General features: G+C 42.0%; 1 protein-coding gene across 3 annotated transcripts in view; it reads right to left on the bottom strand.

The window, feature by feature from the left end:
* MACROD2 (mono-ADP ribosylhydrolase 2) overlaps window positions 1-19,825 on the bottom strand; it is an 840,112-nt gene that overhangs the window by 3,933 nt on the left and 816,354 nt on the right. For all 3 annotated transcript variants that reach the window (XM_051792687.1, XM_051792686.1, XM_051792688.1), the window contains exons 17-18: window positions 7,064-7,147; window positions 1,631-1,699 (exon numbers count right to left, since the gene is read on the bottom strand). In XM_051792687.1, coding sequence (XP_051648647.1) covers window positions 1,638-1,699; window positions 7,064-7,147 — 146 coding nt within the window. In that variant the 3' untranslated portion in view covers window positions 1,631-1,637. The remainder of the gene's footprint in view (window positions 1-1,630; window positions 1,700-7,063; window positions 7,148-19,825) is intronic.

Raw genomic sequence — 19,825 nt, 5'->3', positions numbered from 1 at the left:
TGCTTTGGTGCTAAAAACAACACATTACACTGCTCAACATAGTAAGCAAAGGGATCTCCCTGGCTCCAAAAGACCCTTGTGAGATGCTCTGAAGTTTAACAGGCTGATCAATCCTCCCTGGGGACCCGCTCCTTGTAATTAAAACAGTGGCAGTGATTGATAGAGAACTGCAATGCCTGCAGTGCCTGCTTCGAATCCTGTGCATCCCACTGCAATGCTGGGAGAGACATGGTGCACCCTGGATTGGGTCCCTTTGCTTCAGAAAGGTGCCTGCAGAGGCAGGTCTTGCAGTGGAATTGAAGAGATTTATCAACTGACTGCTAATTTGTGAGCAAAAATGACTCCAGCCCCAAACATTCACACATACTCATTTCCATGGGAAAATGCAGCATAAAACACAGACTTCCTAAGAGCCACGTGAAAGCTGTAATAATTGTCAAATACATTTTTTAAACTGAGGAAGGGTATTAACCTTACCATGTATTTTGAATAGCGAGGATTTCATTAGTTCCTCTTCTTTTTGTCGATTGAACAACGTATAACCAGAAGCTAGAGGAGTTGTGGACACTGTATTTTAATGGTGAGGGTGCACCATCTGTTTTTACTTCAGTACTTTTTACCAGGGACCCCATCAGGACTATTTGTCACTCTGACAGTATGGCAGCACACTACCTATATGCTGACAAGAACCAAGAGCCAGGTTCAGTAGTAAGACCTTGTATTTTAGATCTCTGTGATTTAAATCTCTGTGAACGGTTGCTGTCATTGTACAGCCTCTATATTTGCTCTTGTGCTACATGAAACCCCATTACAAGTGTAAACAGAGCATCTTGCTGTCAATGATATTGGTATTTCTCGGTAACCCAACAGCAAAGGAAGCGAAGTGCACTTAAAACTAGTTCTGAGAGAGAAATGGCAAATGCTTCTTTTAGCTGGGGATGAGTGTTGGACGTTTTTCTTCCCACCAAATTATTAATTTTTGTCTAGGGGCAACACTGTTTATGCCTATGGCAAACTCTGCCTCAACAACCACCACTGCCCGCTCCAGCCACAGCACTATCATTTACTGCATAAAGACAATAAAAGCTCTGAAAGGCAGCAGAGCTCTTTTCTGCTGCAACTCTCTGACTTTGCCTTGTTTTTCAGTGGTATTGCTACAAGTGACGTTAGGCATCGGAGAGCCAAGGGCAACAAACCCCTCGTGACGTGAACCTGTGGTTCCCAGAATACAGCTCGTACAGGACTGAGCTCGGTTCCAACCAGTATAAATTGCCTGTCATTTTCCTAAGCAATGCCAAAAATGGTTTGCTCAGTTACTCTTCTGTTCCTTATCTCAGTGCTGTCTTGCCTTCTGATGATCTAAGACCGTGCACTGTCTAAACCCATTACAGCTGCAGACTGCTGCTACTATAATATTTACTTGACAAATCAAGTCTACTGGCTATTTTCTTTTTTTGATGTAATATGGGCCATATTAGACAATTTCTTTTCCTTTGTATTCTGTCTTCCTCTTTTTTATTTTTTTTATTTTTGGTAAATTCTATCTTTAATTAAGGTAATTTTTAAAGCAGGTTTTCAAACAGAAACTGACTGGAAAATGGGGGAGGAAAAATAGTCATGAAGGTCTTACCTGTTACTTAAGCTTTCCGCTCTGTTTCCATAGGATCATTTATACTTTCAACTTGACTATTCATTTCAGCTGAAAACAAAACAAGATGGTCATCAAACTCTTTTCATGATACTTAAGTTTAACACAGTTCAGGATCTCAATGACTCTGTCTCTGTAGGCCACAGGCGGAGACACAGGTATTGCCAAAGGGTGATTTAGAGTTTTGCTGGCTCAAGTGGTCTCGTGCCTCTGGTTCAAATATCCACAGACTTCTGACAAAGTTCCTGGCAGGACTCGGGGCTGAGCCACAGGTTCATAATGAATCATAGACTAATATAGGTCAGAAAAGACCTTTAAGATAATTGAGTCCAATCATAAACCTAACACTGTCAAGTCCCACTAGACCATGTCCCTAAACTGCAGCAGTCAGTCTGTGACCCTTTTGATATTGTATCAGCTACAGAGATGCTGCTTCCAGATGTTCCTGAACTGCAAATTTGCTGGCAGATTCAGAGGCAACATCACTACGAATAACAGTTTGCTAGTGTGCTATCCATTTACAAAACCAACCTTATTTTCATTTAAAATTACTTCAAAAGTGAGAAATAATTTAAGTAGAAGGCTAAAACTCATTTCACCATGACCTTTGTAAAAAATATCTAAACTATGGCAGGTGTGATTGGTCATATTTAAGCTAAACATAAATACCTCAGCACCCACATTTTTAAGATTCATCTCTAGTATTTGTTCTGCAATGAATCTGAATGAAGCCATTATATTAAGACCTCTTTTTCTTTCTTTAATCTTGCTTTGTGTTGTGGTATCAACTGCAGATTATGAGCCATTTGACATGGGTGACAGGGAAAAACCTCAAACCTGAGTGGGAGATTTGGAAACTAAGGGAAGATGGGAAAGGGGAGGGAAAAAAAGCCAAAAATCAATAATGATGCTACTTCCAGCCAGGCAGCACAATCTCTTTTCTGAATCAATAACATGTCAATACACCTGTTAGGGTTTTGATTAATTATTTGTAAATTATTCATCATCCATATGCAGAACAGATACTGTAATGGCTTCCTGGATGTATGTGATGAATAATAAGAAAAGTATCTGCTCCTGATTATGGAGCTCTGATGCATATCACAAAGTTGTGTTCTTTACCCACATTTGCATAGCAAAGACAGGATGTTTAATAAAAAAATCATTGAGGAAAGGCCGCTCCACACTGACAACGGCAGTCTCTCCCAGCCTCATTATGCTGGCCAGCTTCACTGGCTGGCTTTGCTGAAAATACCATCAGCCTTCACTCACATTTTACAGAGACCTCCTGCAAAATAAATTTGGATTTGAAACCTGTGGTTAGGCTCTCTCAGCACCCCAGAAGAGCCTTTTCCCTAAGCTCGGCTCGTGGCATCAGCTCTGGTAGGGACAGGAAGATCTAACTGAAGGATAAGATTCTTCAGACCACTGAGTGAACCCCAACAAAACATGTCACTATGAGGCCACCTACACAAACCTCTCTATTTAGCTGAAAATAGCAGAACAGTGAAGCACATACTGCAAAAGCAGACAGAAGAGCTGCCACCAAGTACGGTGGGGATGTGATTCACAGCCCTTGGTGTCTCCCAGCACAAGATCGTGTCAGAATGGCATTGTTAGCCCTGGGTGCACTACACTCAATCATATCCCAACTGAAAACTGGCCTTCTCCCAGCTAAACAAGGTTTTTAGAGGTGTTAAACTGCTAACTTGCTTTAGCAGTCTTGTGGCACCTCCCATAATAAGCTACATCAACCAGCAACTCAGCAAAGCACATGGAGTTCAAGAAGAGGCACATCTCCTAAATTCAGTTTTACCTGCACCTCCTTCTGCACCTTCACACAGGGCTTTTTGCGCCATAAATGGACATCTCTGTGCAATGGAAATGGACATTCCCTGTCTGCTTTCCCTTAAATTTTGACCTGTTGGGGGCAAAATTAGCAGCTCTCAAATGATGACCAGGGAGGGATTTCCCCCAGAAAAGCAAGTTTCCCGCAAGAGGAGAAGAAATAACCAAGCAAATAGTTCCCATCCATCACAGCAGTGCAGTTGCTGCTGACCAGGGGGATGTGCGTTGGCACTGCAGCATCCCTCCTCATCCCAGCAGGAAAGCTATGTGCTTAAAGGTCAGCTAACCAGGAGTCACAGCACAGCATCTAAGTGGAGAAGACAGGCAAAAGGTAGACTAGAGAGCCAAGCTTAGAGTTGTCTGCGAGAGAGCGAGTGCATTTCCCCACCCCAGGATAGTATGCTGTAGAGCTGGATGGCACATAACATCCAAATATTACTGTTATTTGAGTAGGAGCTTGGTCAGACTCTTCCTTGCAAACATAGCCTATTCCTTCAGCCACTTCCTAAACAATGTACCCCTTTGCATCCACATAGTTATAGCACATTCAGCTATAACTCCAGATTTCTAGAAAGAAAACCATCAACCTCGACCCACTTGCACCTCTTTACTTGGTAGATAACTTGTTTCTGGGATATTACATCAACACCATAAATAAAAGCATGAGGGTGTTAGCTGTTGAGATTGTGCTTTTATATAGCTTTGGTGAATCATGTGGAGGTCAGGTTGCTGACAGTGCATTCATTGGCACAAGCTTTTTAAAAAAAATGGGAAATTTCAGGTTTGACACTGCCCTCATATTTTTTTTTTCTTCTATTGGGTCGGTCAGTCAGGACGCAGCTTTCCACAGGCTGGAAATACAAAAGGCAAATGAGCAACCTCATTGTGAAAGGAGTGAAGAGTTTGATCTGCCTAATATGAGCTGGAAGTGAAAACCACCTTAGTAATCTCCGTAGCTTTGGTGGCAAAAATAAAAAAAAGGAAAAAGAAGAATAGAAATAATAAAAAAAGGCTACTGTCAGGGAAACACCACCTAGGAAACCAATCACCAAAGCTGGGATTTGTCATCATTACAAAATACTAATCAGCAAATCTGTCCTGGGTACAAGAAATTTAATATCCAGAGTTTTCGGCTCTGGTGGCTGATGGAGACTGCAAGGAGAAACCTGTGTCTGTATACATGTCCCTATCCCCCTTGCACACACCCCCTCTGACAGCTTTCCTGATGGAGAATCACACCCAGCTTTCAAATAACAGTCATTTCTGAAATGTATCACTATCATGGCCCTGCCCACCGGATGAACCAATATTGAGATCCACCTAAGCTGTCTAAACTCTCTGCCTTTCAAAGCATATTTTGCTGTGCCATGGTACATGAAATTAAACCACAAAAGCTGGGCTGCCAAGGGTGACCTAGTGATAGATGCTTGTGCTTTCAGCTGTGAAGCAATGAGCTCTTCTGGGGCGGAATGAAGCGGACCAGAGAAAAAACAGGCAATTTACATGAAAATTACTGTCAAAGGGAATGAGTTTGATCTTTCCTCTGTTCTTCTTTAAAACATGCAATATATGCCCACAAGAAAAAACACCCTGTAATATAATCCTAATAGCAACTTAAGCTGTATAGAAACAAAGACTTCCTTGACTAGAGAAGTACTTTTCTGCAGCCTTAGCAAACACCCCTTTCCTGTCCTTTCATTTAACTTTGAAAGTTCAAAGAAAAGGAAGTTATGAGTCATATGTAAAAGACCATACAAGATAAGGAAGATTCAAAACAGAGAAACCTATCAAGATCCTCATTTCAGAAGCTGCCACCTGATCCAGCTGTGCTTTCCTACAGCACAGTTAAAACAGCTAGGGGATCGTTTTTTCTTTCCAGACAGAAATCCCTTAAGAGATTCCTTCGGTAAATTTGGATTTATTTTCACTAAGTAACCCAGACTATTGCAGGGATTCACAATTTAAATATTTTAATGTGACTATGACTTTTTACTTTGTTTGTTCAAAGGATGAGGAGAGAAGGCTGCTTTGGCTTTATTCTGCACATCTACTAGGAATAGCATAATCTCTAGTATTTTTTTAAAAAAGAAAATTCATTATGCACGCTTGCTTTTCCTGTGCTTGCAAAAAACTTCCCTACAGGCCAGTATCTAAATCAGTCACCAATTCAAATGCTGCAGCACAATCTGACATCAGAGAAAGGAAATCAGCATCAGATTCTCTGTGTAACTAATAGCAAAAAAAATATATAATTGGTTGGTCTTTGAGATGTAAAAAAGTGTGCCTTGAATTTATATTATATCAATGCTGAAGAGGCTAAAGAAAGAGTTAAAAAACAGCCTTCACTACAGAGAGGAGTCCATGGAAATAAAGTGAGTATTGGACGCCCAATCCCAAACCAACTGCTGTTTGGATCAATAAAAAAGACCCTTTGTGTAAGAACCAACAAACCTCTGTATGTACCTCTTCTATACTACAATAGCTGATCTAGAGGAGGGATAAAAGGTCTGCCTCACCGAAACCTAAGTACCAGGACGCTGATTTCATCCATTATTTCTTATACATAGGATGAGCCAAGAAGAACAAAGTTTTTTTGTTTACAAGGATGGTTTTTTGTTTACAAGTATTGCAGAGCTCGAGCAGCTTCCTGCTACTCAGTCCTTGCCAGGATTTGCCCCACAGCTGGGTCATCGGGGTCACTGAGGTCAAAGTCAAAAGAATTTAATTTCCAAGTCAGGATATTTGGGCTGATAATGTCCAAAAACCTGACTGGAACTGCTGTTGGATCAATGAAACTGTGACTGCTTTATAAATGTCCTAGGGAGAGAACTTCCACCTGCTATCAGATGAGCTACACATGAATGCTGAAGAAGGAGGAAGGGGAATCAGCTCTGAGATAGAATGAGGCCAACACACAAATTCAGAGTGGATATACGGCCAACACTTTCCCCTTGATGGAGTTGGGCATGAGCACAGAAATTTTCAGAAATATCTTCTGACTCCTGTATGAAACTCCCCCTATATTGGCCAATTTGATATCAAAACCAAAATTACAGTGGGTCTACAATACTACTCAGTTAAAAGGCAGGCAGAGTGAACACATAAACCCAGCCAACTCACAAAGCAGGGCTACGGCACTGAAAGGTACTGCCTAAGACTCCCAAAACAGTAGAGATGGTGTAAACTCTTGAGAAGAATCAGTTGAAGAGATTATAAATCTAATTCCCATTTTTTAGGGGGAAGCATACAAACAAAGCCCAGAAAGGCAGGCTATGCATCCATTTCAGGACAATTCACAGAATCATAGAATGGTTTGGGCTGGAAAGGACTTTAAAGATCATACAGTTCTAACTCCCCTTTACCAGACCAGGTTGCTCAGAGCCTCATCCAACTTGGCCTTGAACACTTCCAAGGATGGGGCATCCACAGCTTCTCTGGGCAACATGTTCCACTGTCCCACCACCCTCAGAGTGAACAATTTCTTACTAATATCTAATGTAAACCTGACCTCTGTCAGTTTAAAGCCATTACCCTAAAAAATGAATCTAAAATATTAAAAAAACATACCATCCTTATTTGAAATGGCTGCTGCTTCACTTGCGAGGTCAATTTTCATAGGCTCCACAGAAGTTTCCTCTTGCCCTTGCATCCCTATAAGACAAGTCAAAGAAGTAGAAAAATCAACATTTACAGTACCCAATTAATGTATAATTCTCAGGCTCCGTGTGCCTGTTTTTTTCCCTTTCTTCTCGCATGCTCTTACCTTTTTATACTCCACTGCTGTATAGTGGCACCCATTAGGAAAGAAGACAGAGGATATAGGGGGAGGAACACAGTTTGAAAATAATTGCCTGAATATTTGTAGCAATTCATGCTCTTTTCTAACTGGGATTGTTAAAACCACATCACGGCGCATGCTCCTGCCTCCCCGCCATTCTTTTCTCATCACTCTTGAAGAATCCCTTCTGCTTATAAAATGCAATATACGACATGGACCTAATCACACTTATAAATATGTTTCTCTAGTTAGCAGAAAACAAATAAATACAGTGAGAGTTCAAATACACCAGGTAGTAAGACACAAACTAGAATTTGAATGTAGGAAAATGCATTTTATCACTGTAACTCAACATTTTTATCTCTTCTGCCTCAGGTTTGTCTGGAAGCTTAGATTCAATCTCCTAACAATATCTGAAATGGAAAAAAAAATGGGTTTGCTGTTTTGTACAGAGTTCTCCCAATAGTCTGCCATTTCAAGTGCTAAGAAGCCAATTTTTAGTTGAATTTTGTCGGGCTACTTCTCCACTTTTGTGGCTGCTGTAAAGCCTGTTGCATCCATCCTGCAGTTGAACTACAGGATATGTCAGGTGACTGGTCTCTAAGTGATCCAGGTATTTGGGCGGTTATTATGAGACAGTTAAGTGTAGCAAGGACTCAGACATTTCAAAAATGTTTTATTCTTAAACTGAAATAATTTACCTCTTCAGCAACAGTGATGAAACGTTCATCATCCCTCAAACACCTCCTTCCCCTTTCTGTGTAAGCCTGAAGGGGGGTTTTTAAGTGCACTGGAGTGCACTACATTTATTTTGTACATAAAAAATGTATCTATCACTGATATTGTCAGCCAGTTTTCCTTATAACTGTATCTGCAAGCAAATAGAGTGTCATGGAGATTTCAGTTTCCTCTGTGCTCACTGTGATGGCAGTGCTGTTCTCACTGGCAACTTCCAGCACGCTACCTATAGAATCACAGAATCATGGAATTGTTAAAGTAGGAAAAGACCTCTAAGATTGAGTCCAATTGTTAACCCAGCACTGCAAAGTCCACCACTAAATCATGTCCTCCTGTACCACATCCACTTACCTTTGAAACAACTCCAGGGATGGTGATTCCACCACTTCCCTGGGCAGTCTATTTATTCCAATCCCTGACCTATGGTCATACCAAGCATCAAAATGCTAAAACAATGACCCAGCACATACAGAAACCAACAAAAAATAGGCACCAGAAAGCTCAATTAGAGAACTCAGTGAGCATGGGGGTTGGAAGGCTTTACAGTGAAGGAAATGTTACCCATCATTTTAACAGACCTTACTTCTCATGCAAAATCTTTCAGTGGATCATCGTATCACCACTTCACCTCTTCCTCACTGGTTTACAATCATCTCCCCGTAGAAACAAACAAAATGCCTGTAAACATCTGTGACTGAGAACCCTGCATGTCAGTCAATGCCTGAGATGGCCCCTTTGCAGATGCATCAAACTCCTGATGCATCTCCAGGGAATTCAGGAGAGCGAGTGTGGTTTTCTCCTGAGGTTTCTTAGGCACCAACACGCCCAAGCTTTCCCAGCGTTCGTCCTGGGAAAAGTGTTCTTTTTGGCTCATACAAAGGATAAACCCAGGTCACCCCAACACAAAAGCATGTATATACGGCAGGAATCTGTCAAGTACAAGGTTGAGCAGGTATGTTCAAATTCCCTCCCTGACTTCTCCCAGCAAAATCAATATGAAATTTGAGGGGACCATGTATCAAGGAAGATACACCGACATTTAGGTTGTGCTACACTTTGATTAGTTGGGGGAAGCAGCTCTAGGAAAAATAAAATTTTGAAAAATCACAGAATCATAGAATGGTTTGGGTTGGGAGGGACCTTAAAGATTATCTAGCTTCAGCCTCCCTCCTATGGGCAGGGATACCTTCCATCAGATAAGAGTGCTCAAAGCCCCATTCAACCTGGACAGGAACACTACCAGGGATGGGGCATCCACAGCTTCTCAGGGCAACCTGTTCCAGTGCCTTACCACCTTCTGAATAAAGAATTTCTTCCTAATATCCAACCTAATCCTATTCTCTTTCAGTTTAAAGTCATCCCCCTTGTCTTATTGACTGTCCCTCCATGAGTGCAGCCTGCAGTGGATGCAGTCCTTCCCATCAAGTCACTCCGATGTCTTATGTAGGGATTTGGGATCCCTGCTAAAAACCAACATGCTCCGACTGGCAGCTGATGCCTCTGAATCTGACTTTGCCCCCTCTGAACCACTGTCTATTACCCAAAGAAAGCAGATGGGACATGACAGGTTATGTCTTGGCTCCCAGTTTCTCCTGTTGTCAGTGCCTGAAGATGCCCATGTGAAGTTCCCAAGCTGTATCCCAAGGTCTCCCATTAACTAGCCGGCACGCCTGGTTTCACCACGCTGCCAAAAGGTTTCTCACTTTCCATTTTGGAAATCTCTCATGCAGCCGACAGGTGCAAAGGATTATTGGCACAGGGCTAGGTCATGACAGAGGCTAATTAAAGAGATGGCGTTTTGTGGACACATGTGCACGTGTAAATGTGCGCACATGTGCTAACTTGGGCTTTGTCCTAATTATGTTCCATTTGCAGGGATGAAATCAGGTGGTGGGGTGGGAGGAGGCAGCTCTAGAGAGAGGCTGAGAAGAGTAACAACAGCATCAGCAATTCTGCAAAATTACTTTTTCAGAGGTGTAGAGTCAAATATTGTGAGAAGAGTTGCTTTTGTTCTGCTTTTTCACCTTCTTTCCAAGTTTGAAGTGCTGATTCCCCATCCCTTCTAGGAGGGGGATCATTGCAGTATTAGTGTTTTTTTAGACTGCAAGTTGATTGTTGTATATTGTCAGCAAGAAAATGATAGTGGGAAACAACGTTTAGGGACAAACGAGGCAGAAGGTATTTTAAACCTTTACAAAGCTGAGCAGCACTGCAAACCTTGGGAGGAGGCTTGAAAATGATACTGTCCCATTTTCAGGAAGATTTACAAATTCAGTTAATATAAATCTTAATTTCTCTCCTCATTGTTATTGTGGGAGGGAGACAGGAACATTCACCATACTGCCATGCATGTGGAAAGGGTATTATCCAAAAAAGCTTCTCCCCAGCTGTGCAGTCAATCTGAGTGCCGCACTGAAATGAGCCCATTTCACATAAACAGCGGAACTTGATCAATACGAGGACCGCCTTGACAGCCAATTTATTCCTGGGGCCTCTCCCTTGTTTTGATTGCTTCAGGTTAGAGCACAAACAAGTGAAAGATTTCAGGTCTCAGCGCAGGAGTTGAGAGTTCCCAAAGGGTAGGGAGCCCGGGAGATACCACTTTCAATTTCAATTCCCATTTCCAATTGCACTCCTGCCAGAGCTCATTACCTGAACCCTTTGCTGACTGGTTACACAACCGGCCCAGTGCTAAGAAAAAAAAGGCTGCTGGCACAGGCAAGGAGGGCTCCCAGCCTTTTCAAATGTATAAGACAAGTGTATACCAGGAAGATAGAAATCTCTGTATTGTTATTTCATCTTTTTATTTTATTTTTTTCCCCTTATAGTCACAATCCATCATTAGGTCCACGCACTTACAGCTAATACATTACTTTCTCTACAGAAATGTGATTTTTAACCCCTCTAGATTCATGACCAATTCACAAAACTAACAGAAGATGTGGTAGTTGTTGGTATCTTAGCATCAATTTTAGAAGTGTCCAAGTTCAGAGGTCAGACATCCCTGATAAATCCTAACAAGTAAAAAGTGTAACCCTTGTCCTCCTCCTCATCCTCCTCCTCCCTTCGCACAAGGTTTATATCCATTTCAAGCAATAAAAGCAGGTAACTATGCAGGCTTAGAAGCTGTAACACAGAGCAATCCATAAAACTCATTTTTACCTGATCATCAGTAAGGCTTTGCTGTGTACTGAAGAGCGCCTCTGTAATCAGAAGAGAGAGGCAGACTCCTCTCCCAGGTAATTCAAAGCAGAATCCCAATATAGTCTCCCTAGAATCGATGAATCATTCCTGGAAGGTGCTTGTACTGAGTTTCTGCCCTGGGCTGCCCACCTTAAGGGAGTTTATTTCTATTTGATGACTATTAAGGGGGGTTCTCTTGGCAGAGCCCAGCCTTTGAGACCAGCCTTGGCACTGGGCATGGGTAAGGGATTGTCAAGTGGGCTCTGAACCAGGAATCTAGATTCCTATTATTAGTTTCTGCCCTCTTATAAGGTCATAGACTAGCTTTAAGACAAACAGGAAAACAAATTTTATGTGTACGTGAGTTCCGTCAGTGCAGTCACACAACACCAAGACAACTTAAATCTTAAAAAATTCCCAAATTTTAGAAGTCTTGCAATAAGTGGGAAATTCGGACCCTAAGACCATTCTGGATATTTGAGGAAGAAAAAGGTTATCAATACTCCAACAATCGAGAAAACTACTATTTTTACAGGCAAAATGGCAAGGCCATTATTCCCATAACATGTCTGCCCAGCAATTTTGGGTGTTGCCTCAAGAATTTCAACAAAATATTATCCTGCCCATGGACAATTTTCAACCAGAGGAAATTCATTAGTTGCAAATTATTTGTGGAGTAGTTGCTTCTACTCATGTTATATACTTTGAAAAAAATCACCTCTGTCATTATGCAACATGAAAACCACATTACAGCTATTCTGAGCAATCCAGATTTCCCTGATTCATACCCACTGAATAAAATTTATTATTTTGAGTTCAGCTGCAAATATGCTTCCCCTAATTGGAAGACTCTGAGAGATGGAGGCTTGTTAAAATCCAAATTTCTCTGTTTAAAATTTGAAGGCACTATTTTTCAGCTGCAGCAGCAACAACAACAAAAAACCCAAAAAAGCTCTTCTGACCCACAGCTGCATTGTCTTATCTGTCAAAACCAGTTCCATTTTTCTTGCTCTGCAAATAGCCAGAGCTGTTTTTTTCTTTCTTTCCAGTCATTTCATTGTAGTTCTTTGCTAATGTGACTGTCAAGCCCTCATGTACTTTGTTTACTGCTGTATTTTAGTAGCATTATAAATGCTGCCTCACTTAGAGACTGAAGCTGTCTGTGATATAAGGGTTCTGTCTGACTCCTGTCCGACACCTCCATCTGGGATGACCAACCCTTTTAACCAGACCAGATTCTACCACATCAAAGGTTTCTGCTCTCTTCTTGTATGCTCTATGCAAAACCACCCAACCTGCTGTTCTCAGGGATGTAAGAAAAAACCCAGCAATCACTGTCCACCTGTACTTTGTTGTGTTTGAGCTAGAGGGCGGTTTTCCCCCTTGTTATCCTTTTGCAATGCACAGGTTGAGCACACCAGCTCTGAACCTGCAGGAAGGGCACTGTCACAACGGTGCCTCCTGCTACTCAGCCCAGCTTAGTTAACAACAAACATCTCCATCTGTTAAACCAGGAATATCCCACCTTGATCAACCACCACCCTCCCCCCAGCAATTAGGCACCACAGAGATGAAAGAACACTCAAGGATGCAGATTTCAGAGCAGGGTGTGCTGGCCTGGGCACCAGCTTTTGAAGGCACTGGGTGAGCATCATTCCTTCATGCCACACGTGGGCTGTCAGGATTCACCTTGCAGCTCCTTCATTGTTAAATGGAGTGTTTACCCTCCCTTTTGGCATTTTGGCTTTGTCTCCCAGAGTAACCCAGCACGATGAATCTCCCCATCCCTCCAGTGCAGCGTGTATCAGCTCAACTCTCTGTGTTTGTGCACGCAACTGTACCTAAAGGCACCGTGCTGCTCCCAGCCACTGTTATTTCCAGCTCATGCTGAACTGCAATTTTTTTTTTAACGCGATTTAAAAGTGTCTAAGATCCGCTTATCCCTATCCCCTTCCAGTCCTTTATTAAACATACTGTTAGTAAATCTCATTATGCCTCCTTTTTCCCCAAAGGTGGGAATGGGAGGGTAGTGAGGATTGTCATTCAGCAATATGGTCCATAAGAGCCATACAAATTGGGCGTATCTAGAATCACTAATGCCCATCAGGAGCTCTTTGTGTCTTTTGTCTCTCTGTAGCAACAGGATAAACCTGCACGCAGCAGGCTCTTGATGAATACAAGGGCACATCGTTTTAAGAAAAGCCTTTTTGATTTTATTTTTTTTTTATTATTCTGGAAAAGGCTTAGATGTGTAAAAGGCCATGTTGCTGTTTTCCAGACACTCTTTCTGTGAAAACCTCTCATCAGAGAAGAAGCCTGCAGCATGAAATGTCTGAAATGGAGCACCCAGGAGCTTTCATCTCATCCCTCAATCGCTGGCTGTTAACACAACTAAAATGTTGCCTGGTTGTACTCAAACTAGTAGATCACCTGTCCTGAATGGCTTCCAAAGCACTTGTGCTCCATCCCTGCCTACAACTAGGGCAGAGAGCATGCTCAGCAGCATGATGAGAAGTGAAGGGTTTCTGAATGAACAGAAATGGTATGATTATTTACCTCTCTTTCCTATTCTGTCATTTTTCCTGCCATTTATGAAACTTATCAGTGATTTGGTTCAGTTCCTGAGCCTAAAAAACTGTGTAGGTGTGAGGAATTGCAGCACTAGGGAACTCTTACGTGTAAGCCTCAAGACATCTCCAGGTTTCCTAAGGCTCACCTTTCACCCAAGGGAATGATGCTGGGCATTCATAAATGTTTTCTAAACTCTGTGGTCATGGGACCTGGCCTTCTGAATGACTGCTGGCTGCCAGAATGATCCCTGCACCTCCACTCCCATCACAACATCACATTCACACACTCACCATGCTCATTACCAAGTACCTGGTACCACAGCAGCTCTCTCCAGCTGTCCTCAAATAGCAGCTTTAATTCCCCTTTGCACCACTAATCTGTGGTGAGGATTCTTGCCTTTAATTTTGAAGAACCGATGCAGGAGCCCAATGGCTTTAATAGGCCTTTCTTTCCCTTGGGTCAACCCACTGAAAACATGAACAACTTAATAGCTCGTGCTGCCACTAGATTTTCCATCAGCACATACCGTGCCCCTATTCCATTTCAATCTTGCATCCACTGTATTTTCCTAGCACTTCAAATGATCTTGAGGGAACTGCAGAAAAGCAATAGACTGTGAAAGCAAAGAGGTCCTGGATCTCCCAAGCAGGACAGATTTGTCAAAATGTCACACTGTTTGTTTCAAAAAAGGGAAAGAAACTTTCCTTTCTATTCCAAAGAAGTCACTCCAAACCTAAGAGACCGTGCTAGTTGTCAGCTGTCAGCAGCTGCACAAGAACAAGATGGGTGCTGGGAGTGAGCAGGAACAATACTTATAAATGATATTATAAGGAAAAACTGGGGAAGGAGAGGGGAAGAAACTGAGAGGTCACAAATAGCAAATTGCCCAAGAGTTGGAAGTTAGAAAAGTTCCTTTCAGACAAGCACAGTCATCTTTCACAGAGTCCACACTCCATCTGACCAGGCCAAAAGGATGCTTTGCCCGAGCTTCTGATAATGTACAGACAGGTCTGCACACCCTTCTGGCTGCAACTATTTATTTCTGGGGTCACTGCTTCTGAAAGAGGTTACTGCTGAGCCAAAGAGTAGCCTTGGAAAATATTTTGCTCAACTCTTTTTCAAGACTATTGCCAAGTATATGAAGAATGAGCTTCAAAGTAGCAGAGGTGTATGGATCTACCTGAAAGGTAGTAACAATATACAGTGTGGGAGAAAGATTCTTCCCTGTTATTTAATCAAAGACCCCAACCTAAATTTTGCAGCTTAAAATAAAACATGATATTTACAACAAGGACAGGCACATGAAGTTCAGCAAAGTTCTGGGAATGGATAGGAATAGGTACACTGTAATTTTCAAACATTTTGAGATATAAGGATACAATAGCTAGCATGCAAAATAAAAATTAATTAAAAAACCCAAAACAAATAAAAACCACCACAAACCTCAATAAAATTTGGATATAATAAAATTTTGAACATAAAACACATTCAACTGAAATGTCTTGCTCTTTGGAAAGAGCACTTGGCTTTCTGAAGGCTCATCACAAACAGAGACCAAGCACTCTGTTTTAATTTTAGAAAACTATTAGCTTCTTAAAACCAAGCTGAACATCGTATCAAAGAATTACAGAATCATTAAGGTTGGAAGAAACCTTCAAGATCATCTAGTCCAACTGTCAACCCAGGACCACCATAATCACCCCTAAATGATATCCCCAACTGCCATATCCAGACCCCTCTTGAACACTTCCAGAGACAGTGACTTTACTACCTCACTGGGCAACTTATTCCAATGCCTAACCACTCTTTCAGTGAAAATTTTTTTCGAATATCTAATCAGAACCTCCCCTGGCCCAACTTAAGGCCATTTCATCTTGTCCTTTCACTTGAGATAGGGTAGAAGAGACTGAACTCCCACCTCACTACAACCTCCTTTTAGGTAGGTGGTCCTCCCCTGAGCCTCCTTTACTCCAAGCTAAACAACCCTTGTTCCCTCAGCCGCACCTCATAGGATCAGACCCTTCATCAGCTTCGTTGCCCTTCTCTGGACTCACTCCAGCACCTCAATACCCTTTTTGAAGTGAAACTCATCTGATTGTAAAGAAGCAGTAATTGGCAGCACTCAATAACAAAGACCTTACAGATGATCCCTATCACATCTTTTTCCCCTACCAAGACACATGTTCAGTAATGATTATTTTTCAAAAACAATTAAAGAAATGTACTCTTTTATTTTTTTTTAACTGAACGCTGCTCCGACTCCTTTGAAGTCAGCTGTAAAATATGGTGATAAACACAAATCTGCTCTAAAGGACTCATTTTGCTACAGAGTTCCTCACCTGTTCCAGTTCTTATGGTTGATTTTTGGATCTGGATGGTGACTCATCAAAATAGAACAGATGCTTAAATGAAACACACACAGAGGCACACTTGTGTGTATGTATGTGTGTTCAAGGGCAGTAAGCAATTTTTCATAAATAAATGGCTGGGAGTCACTTTCCCTCTGTAAAGAAGGGAATAGCTGAGTGATGGATGGTGATGCTGGATGTGTTACCCAAGGCAGTGCTTCCCACTCTGCTCCAGAAGCACCACGTGCCCCGTGGAGAGAAGCCGTGGCTGAAATCTGGCTCCTGGAGAATCGTGTGGCTTTTGCTGTCAGAAGATGTCATTAATGCTGATTGCTGCCCCCATTTCTCCGGTGAAAGCCTGGCATCCTCCTCCACAGCAGTGAGCCAGCCCACACCAGCCAGCCCCAAAGGAATGGGAGGGAAAGCAAACATATTGTAAGTGCTGTATTACCTCCTAAGCATGGATGCCATTTTTAATTTCTGCTGATAACTGGATGAATATAAGAGCAAAATTTTACAACGATGATGTGGAGTGAGATGTTTCCCCAGCAAATAACAGGATTACATCAGAGCAAGAGGTGCTCTAACCTCCAGCTGCTCTATGCCAGCAGGGAATAACTACATTCTCCTCTGAACACAGACGGTACAGAAGTAAGCCATGAGAGGACCAAAATCATAAGTAGTGATTTGAATCACCAAACCAAGTGTGGTGAGGCACTGACAGAGGTTGCCCAGAGAAGCTGTGGATGCCCCATCTCTGGAAGTGTTCGAGGTCAGGTTGGATGGGGCTCCGAGCAACCTGGTCTAGTGGAAGGTGTGCCTGCCCATGGCAGAGGAGTTGGAATTAGATGGTCGTTAAGGGCCCTTCCAACCCAAACCACTGACATTTTGGGGAGTGAGGGAGGCGCAAAGTGTAGCAGGGATAGAATAGCTTGTGTTTAGCACTTGAAACACCCACCTGTCCTCCTGACACTCATCTCCTCACATGAAGCTAAGAGCATTTTCAAAACACTGAAAAGTACAACCTGTGAGTTGCTTTAGAATAAAGTAATCCTCCAGCCTGGGTGTTAACATCTGTATCACAGGAGTGTATCGCCACATGATGACAGGCTTGGCCAGTATTTCCTGGCAAGGCTAAAGACTGGATTTAGATTAGCAAATCAGTGAGGTTTATTTGCTCTGTTTCTTGGAGAAAACTTTAAGACCAAATTCAAAATTCCCAGTGTGAAACGGAAAAGTTTTGCCTACAGCAGAGCTTCCAGAATAGCGGGCCAGGAAAAACCAAGTGTCAGTGCTGGCAGTCACACATTTGCTTCTTTTCCTTGCAGAGAGCCATTATGCAGTGTTTTCTAAAATTGTAAATGTTCTTTCTGGCTCACAATAGGAAACAACACTAATATGCATCACAGGGTATGAGACAAAATGTGTGGTGCTATTGTTGCCTTTGATTTGTCTTCCATTTATATCAGCTCTCAGTAAGAATTACACAAAGACAGAGCTGCAGATTTTTTCCTCTCAACTTTTTCACATTTTGTCCTTTGGTTCACAAATTCTAGGGTCTAACTAGGACATTACATCAGAGACAGGAATTTACATTTAGATAACATAAGGCAAAGAATACTAAGAACCATAATCCCCCCACGCTACCAACAACTCCAGAGTATTTGACAACTGACCTCAGCTTTGTAAAACAGGGATCTGACTTATTTGCTTGAAACTGAACATTTCTTTCTCTTTGTCCATTAACCTAACAATTGGTTGTGCTTTTTTTTTTTTTCTTAGTTGGTTTGTTTTTGTCCTATTCCCTCCCCCATTTTTTGTTGATTTTGAGGAGTCTCATTCCCTGTGCTGCTGCTGACTTAGTCTCCAGCTATGGAGATGGCTCCAGTTTGTAGTTTGGGAAGAAGCCTGGCAAAAGAACCTGAGTGGTAATTACAATAGGAAGGCCATTGTGTTTCTGAGAGTCACCTAAAAAGACAGGTAGTAGACACCCCCAAGAACAGCCTTCTGATTTCAAAATGCTTAAGAGAGGCAGCTTTTCTTTTTCCCAACCCCTATCCAAGGACTCAAGTAGTAGTGGGCAAGCAAAAATCCAGCAAAGTGCAGCAGAAACACACTAAATTGATATGGAGAAGTCCTCAGTCAGGTTCATCAGCTCTGACATATACCAGAATTGACACCCAGGTCCTGTGATTTACGAGATTTACAGCTTAGTTCAGGTGGATGGGTCAAGTACTGTGGGCTTTTTCGTTTCCCAAACAGTTTTTTCCTTCCCCTTGCACAAGCTCATTCCCATTGTTTGAAGAGGTCCATCCTGCTGTTCCTGGTCACTCTGGCAACTTTATAAGAAGGAGAACAAGGGGTCAGAAATTTACTCTGGGTTTCACATACACCAGACACTTACTTGTATCAAAAGAAAGTCAATTCAAACAGCAAGTTAGACTCAAGGCTGGCTTATGGATAGACCACTACTGGGACACTGGGTAAAAATTGGAGCAACTGCTTTGGAAAGCTTTTTCCCTCAACCATCCTGCCTTCTCTCCAAATTATTGAAGATTCTTCAAAGTTCTATCTCGAGGCCCCAAACAGAAACTGGAGGCCAAAACCACATAACACAAAGTCTGAACAAAAGTCTGTAAGAAAAAAAGAGGGGGGGAGGAAACTGTCTCAATATGTTTCTTATCAGAGGATACGCTTTCAAAAAGACCAGTATTTTCCCCTTTAGCACTGGAGATCACACCCCTCTTTCCATCAAACATTCTTTTAACACAGAAGTTGCTCCAGATGCCAGCAGACACAGGTCAGTATTTTCAAAAATAGGTGACTAGCTTCAGGAGCACTTTAAAAGGGAGTTTAGATCCTGATTTTCAAAAGCTCCAAGCTCTGAGCAGCTCCAGATGGCTTCAAAGGGGTTCACTTCATAAAGTGTTTTGGATGTGCTCAGCATTTTCGAAATTCAGGGCACCTATTTGGAATCCTAAACATGGACTTAAAAATTCCATGCCAATTCTCACTGCACTAAGGATGACACCACCTCTCTAATCTGTGCTTAGAAAGCTCAGTAACATTATAACCAACACTATAGCTTTCCCCTTCTTTTTCCCACAACAGAATTTATAGAACTGCTAATAAAACCGGAGTCTATCATGAAAACTGGCAGACCTGAGTCTAACGAGATAACTATAATTTTCCTTGAAGCTATTGAGCAAGTCAATAACACCTCCCCAAATCCTCTTAATAACTGATGATTAACACAGGTTCCTTACAAGGAGGTGTCCTGAAGGTCAGCCAGAACACAGCAGCCAGGGCTATAGGATACTCAGAAATGCCACAGGTCATAGTAAAAATGCTGAACCCCAGGCTGGCACACTGCGGTATTTAGCCCTTCCTGTAATTCCAGTCCCTTGCTATAGTGCCAGAAAACCTAAAGGCTTATACTTGGGATCTTAGCACCAAAGTCAAGACCTCTACCAATTAAGCCAGAAGAGAATAATTGTATTAGCAGTTGATAGCAGCAGCCTTCTGTCCTGCTAAAGAAGGATGACATGCACACATTAAAAGCATTTCCTGAAGCTAAACTCCTTCATATTGCAGGATTTGGACCGCTTTTTATGATTTATTCATAACGAAGAGCTTCTCAGCTCAATAACTTGCAGATGCCCAAAGCCTTTTCATTATACAGCTTTCGACTATTCTGGGCTTAAAAAAATA

The sequence above is a fragment of the Manacus candei genome, unplaced genomic scaffold (genome assembly GCF_025592945.1).
Source record: "Manacus candei isolate 608988 ecotype Guabito, Panama unplaced genomic scaffold, ASM2559294v1 h1tg000035l, whole genome shotgun sequence".
Classification (NCBI taxonomy): Eukaryota; Metazoa; Chordata; class Aves; order Passeriformes; family Pipridae; genus Manacus; species Manacus candei.
Note: the sequence above shows the minus strand (reverse complement) of the source record. Positions and strands in the feature narration are given on the sequence as shown.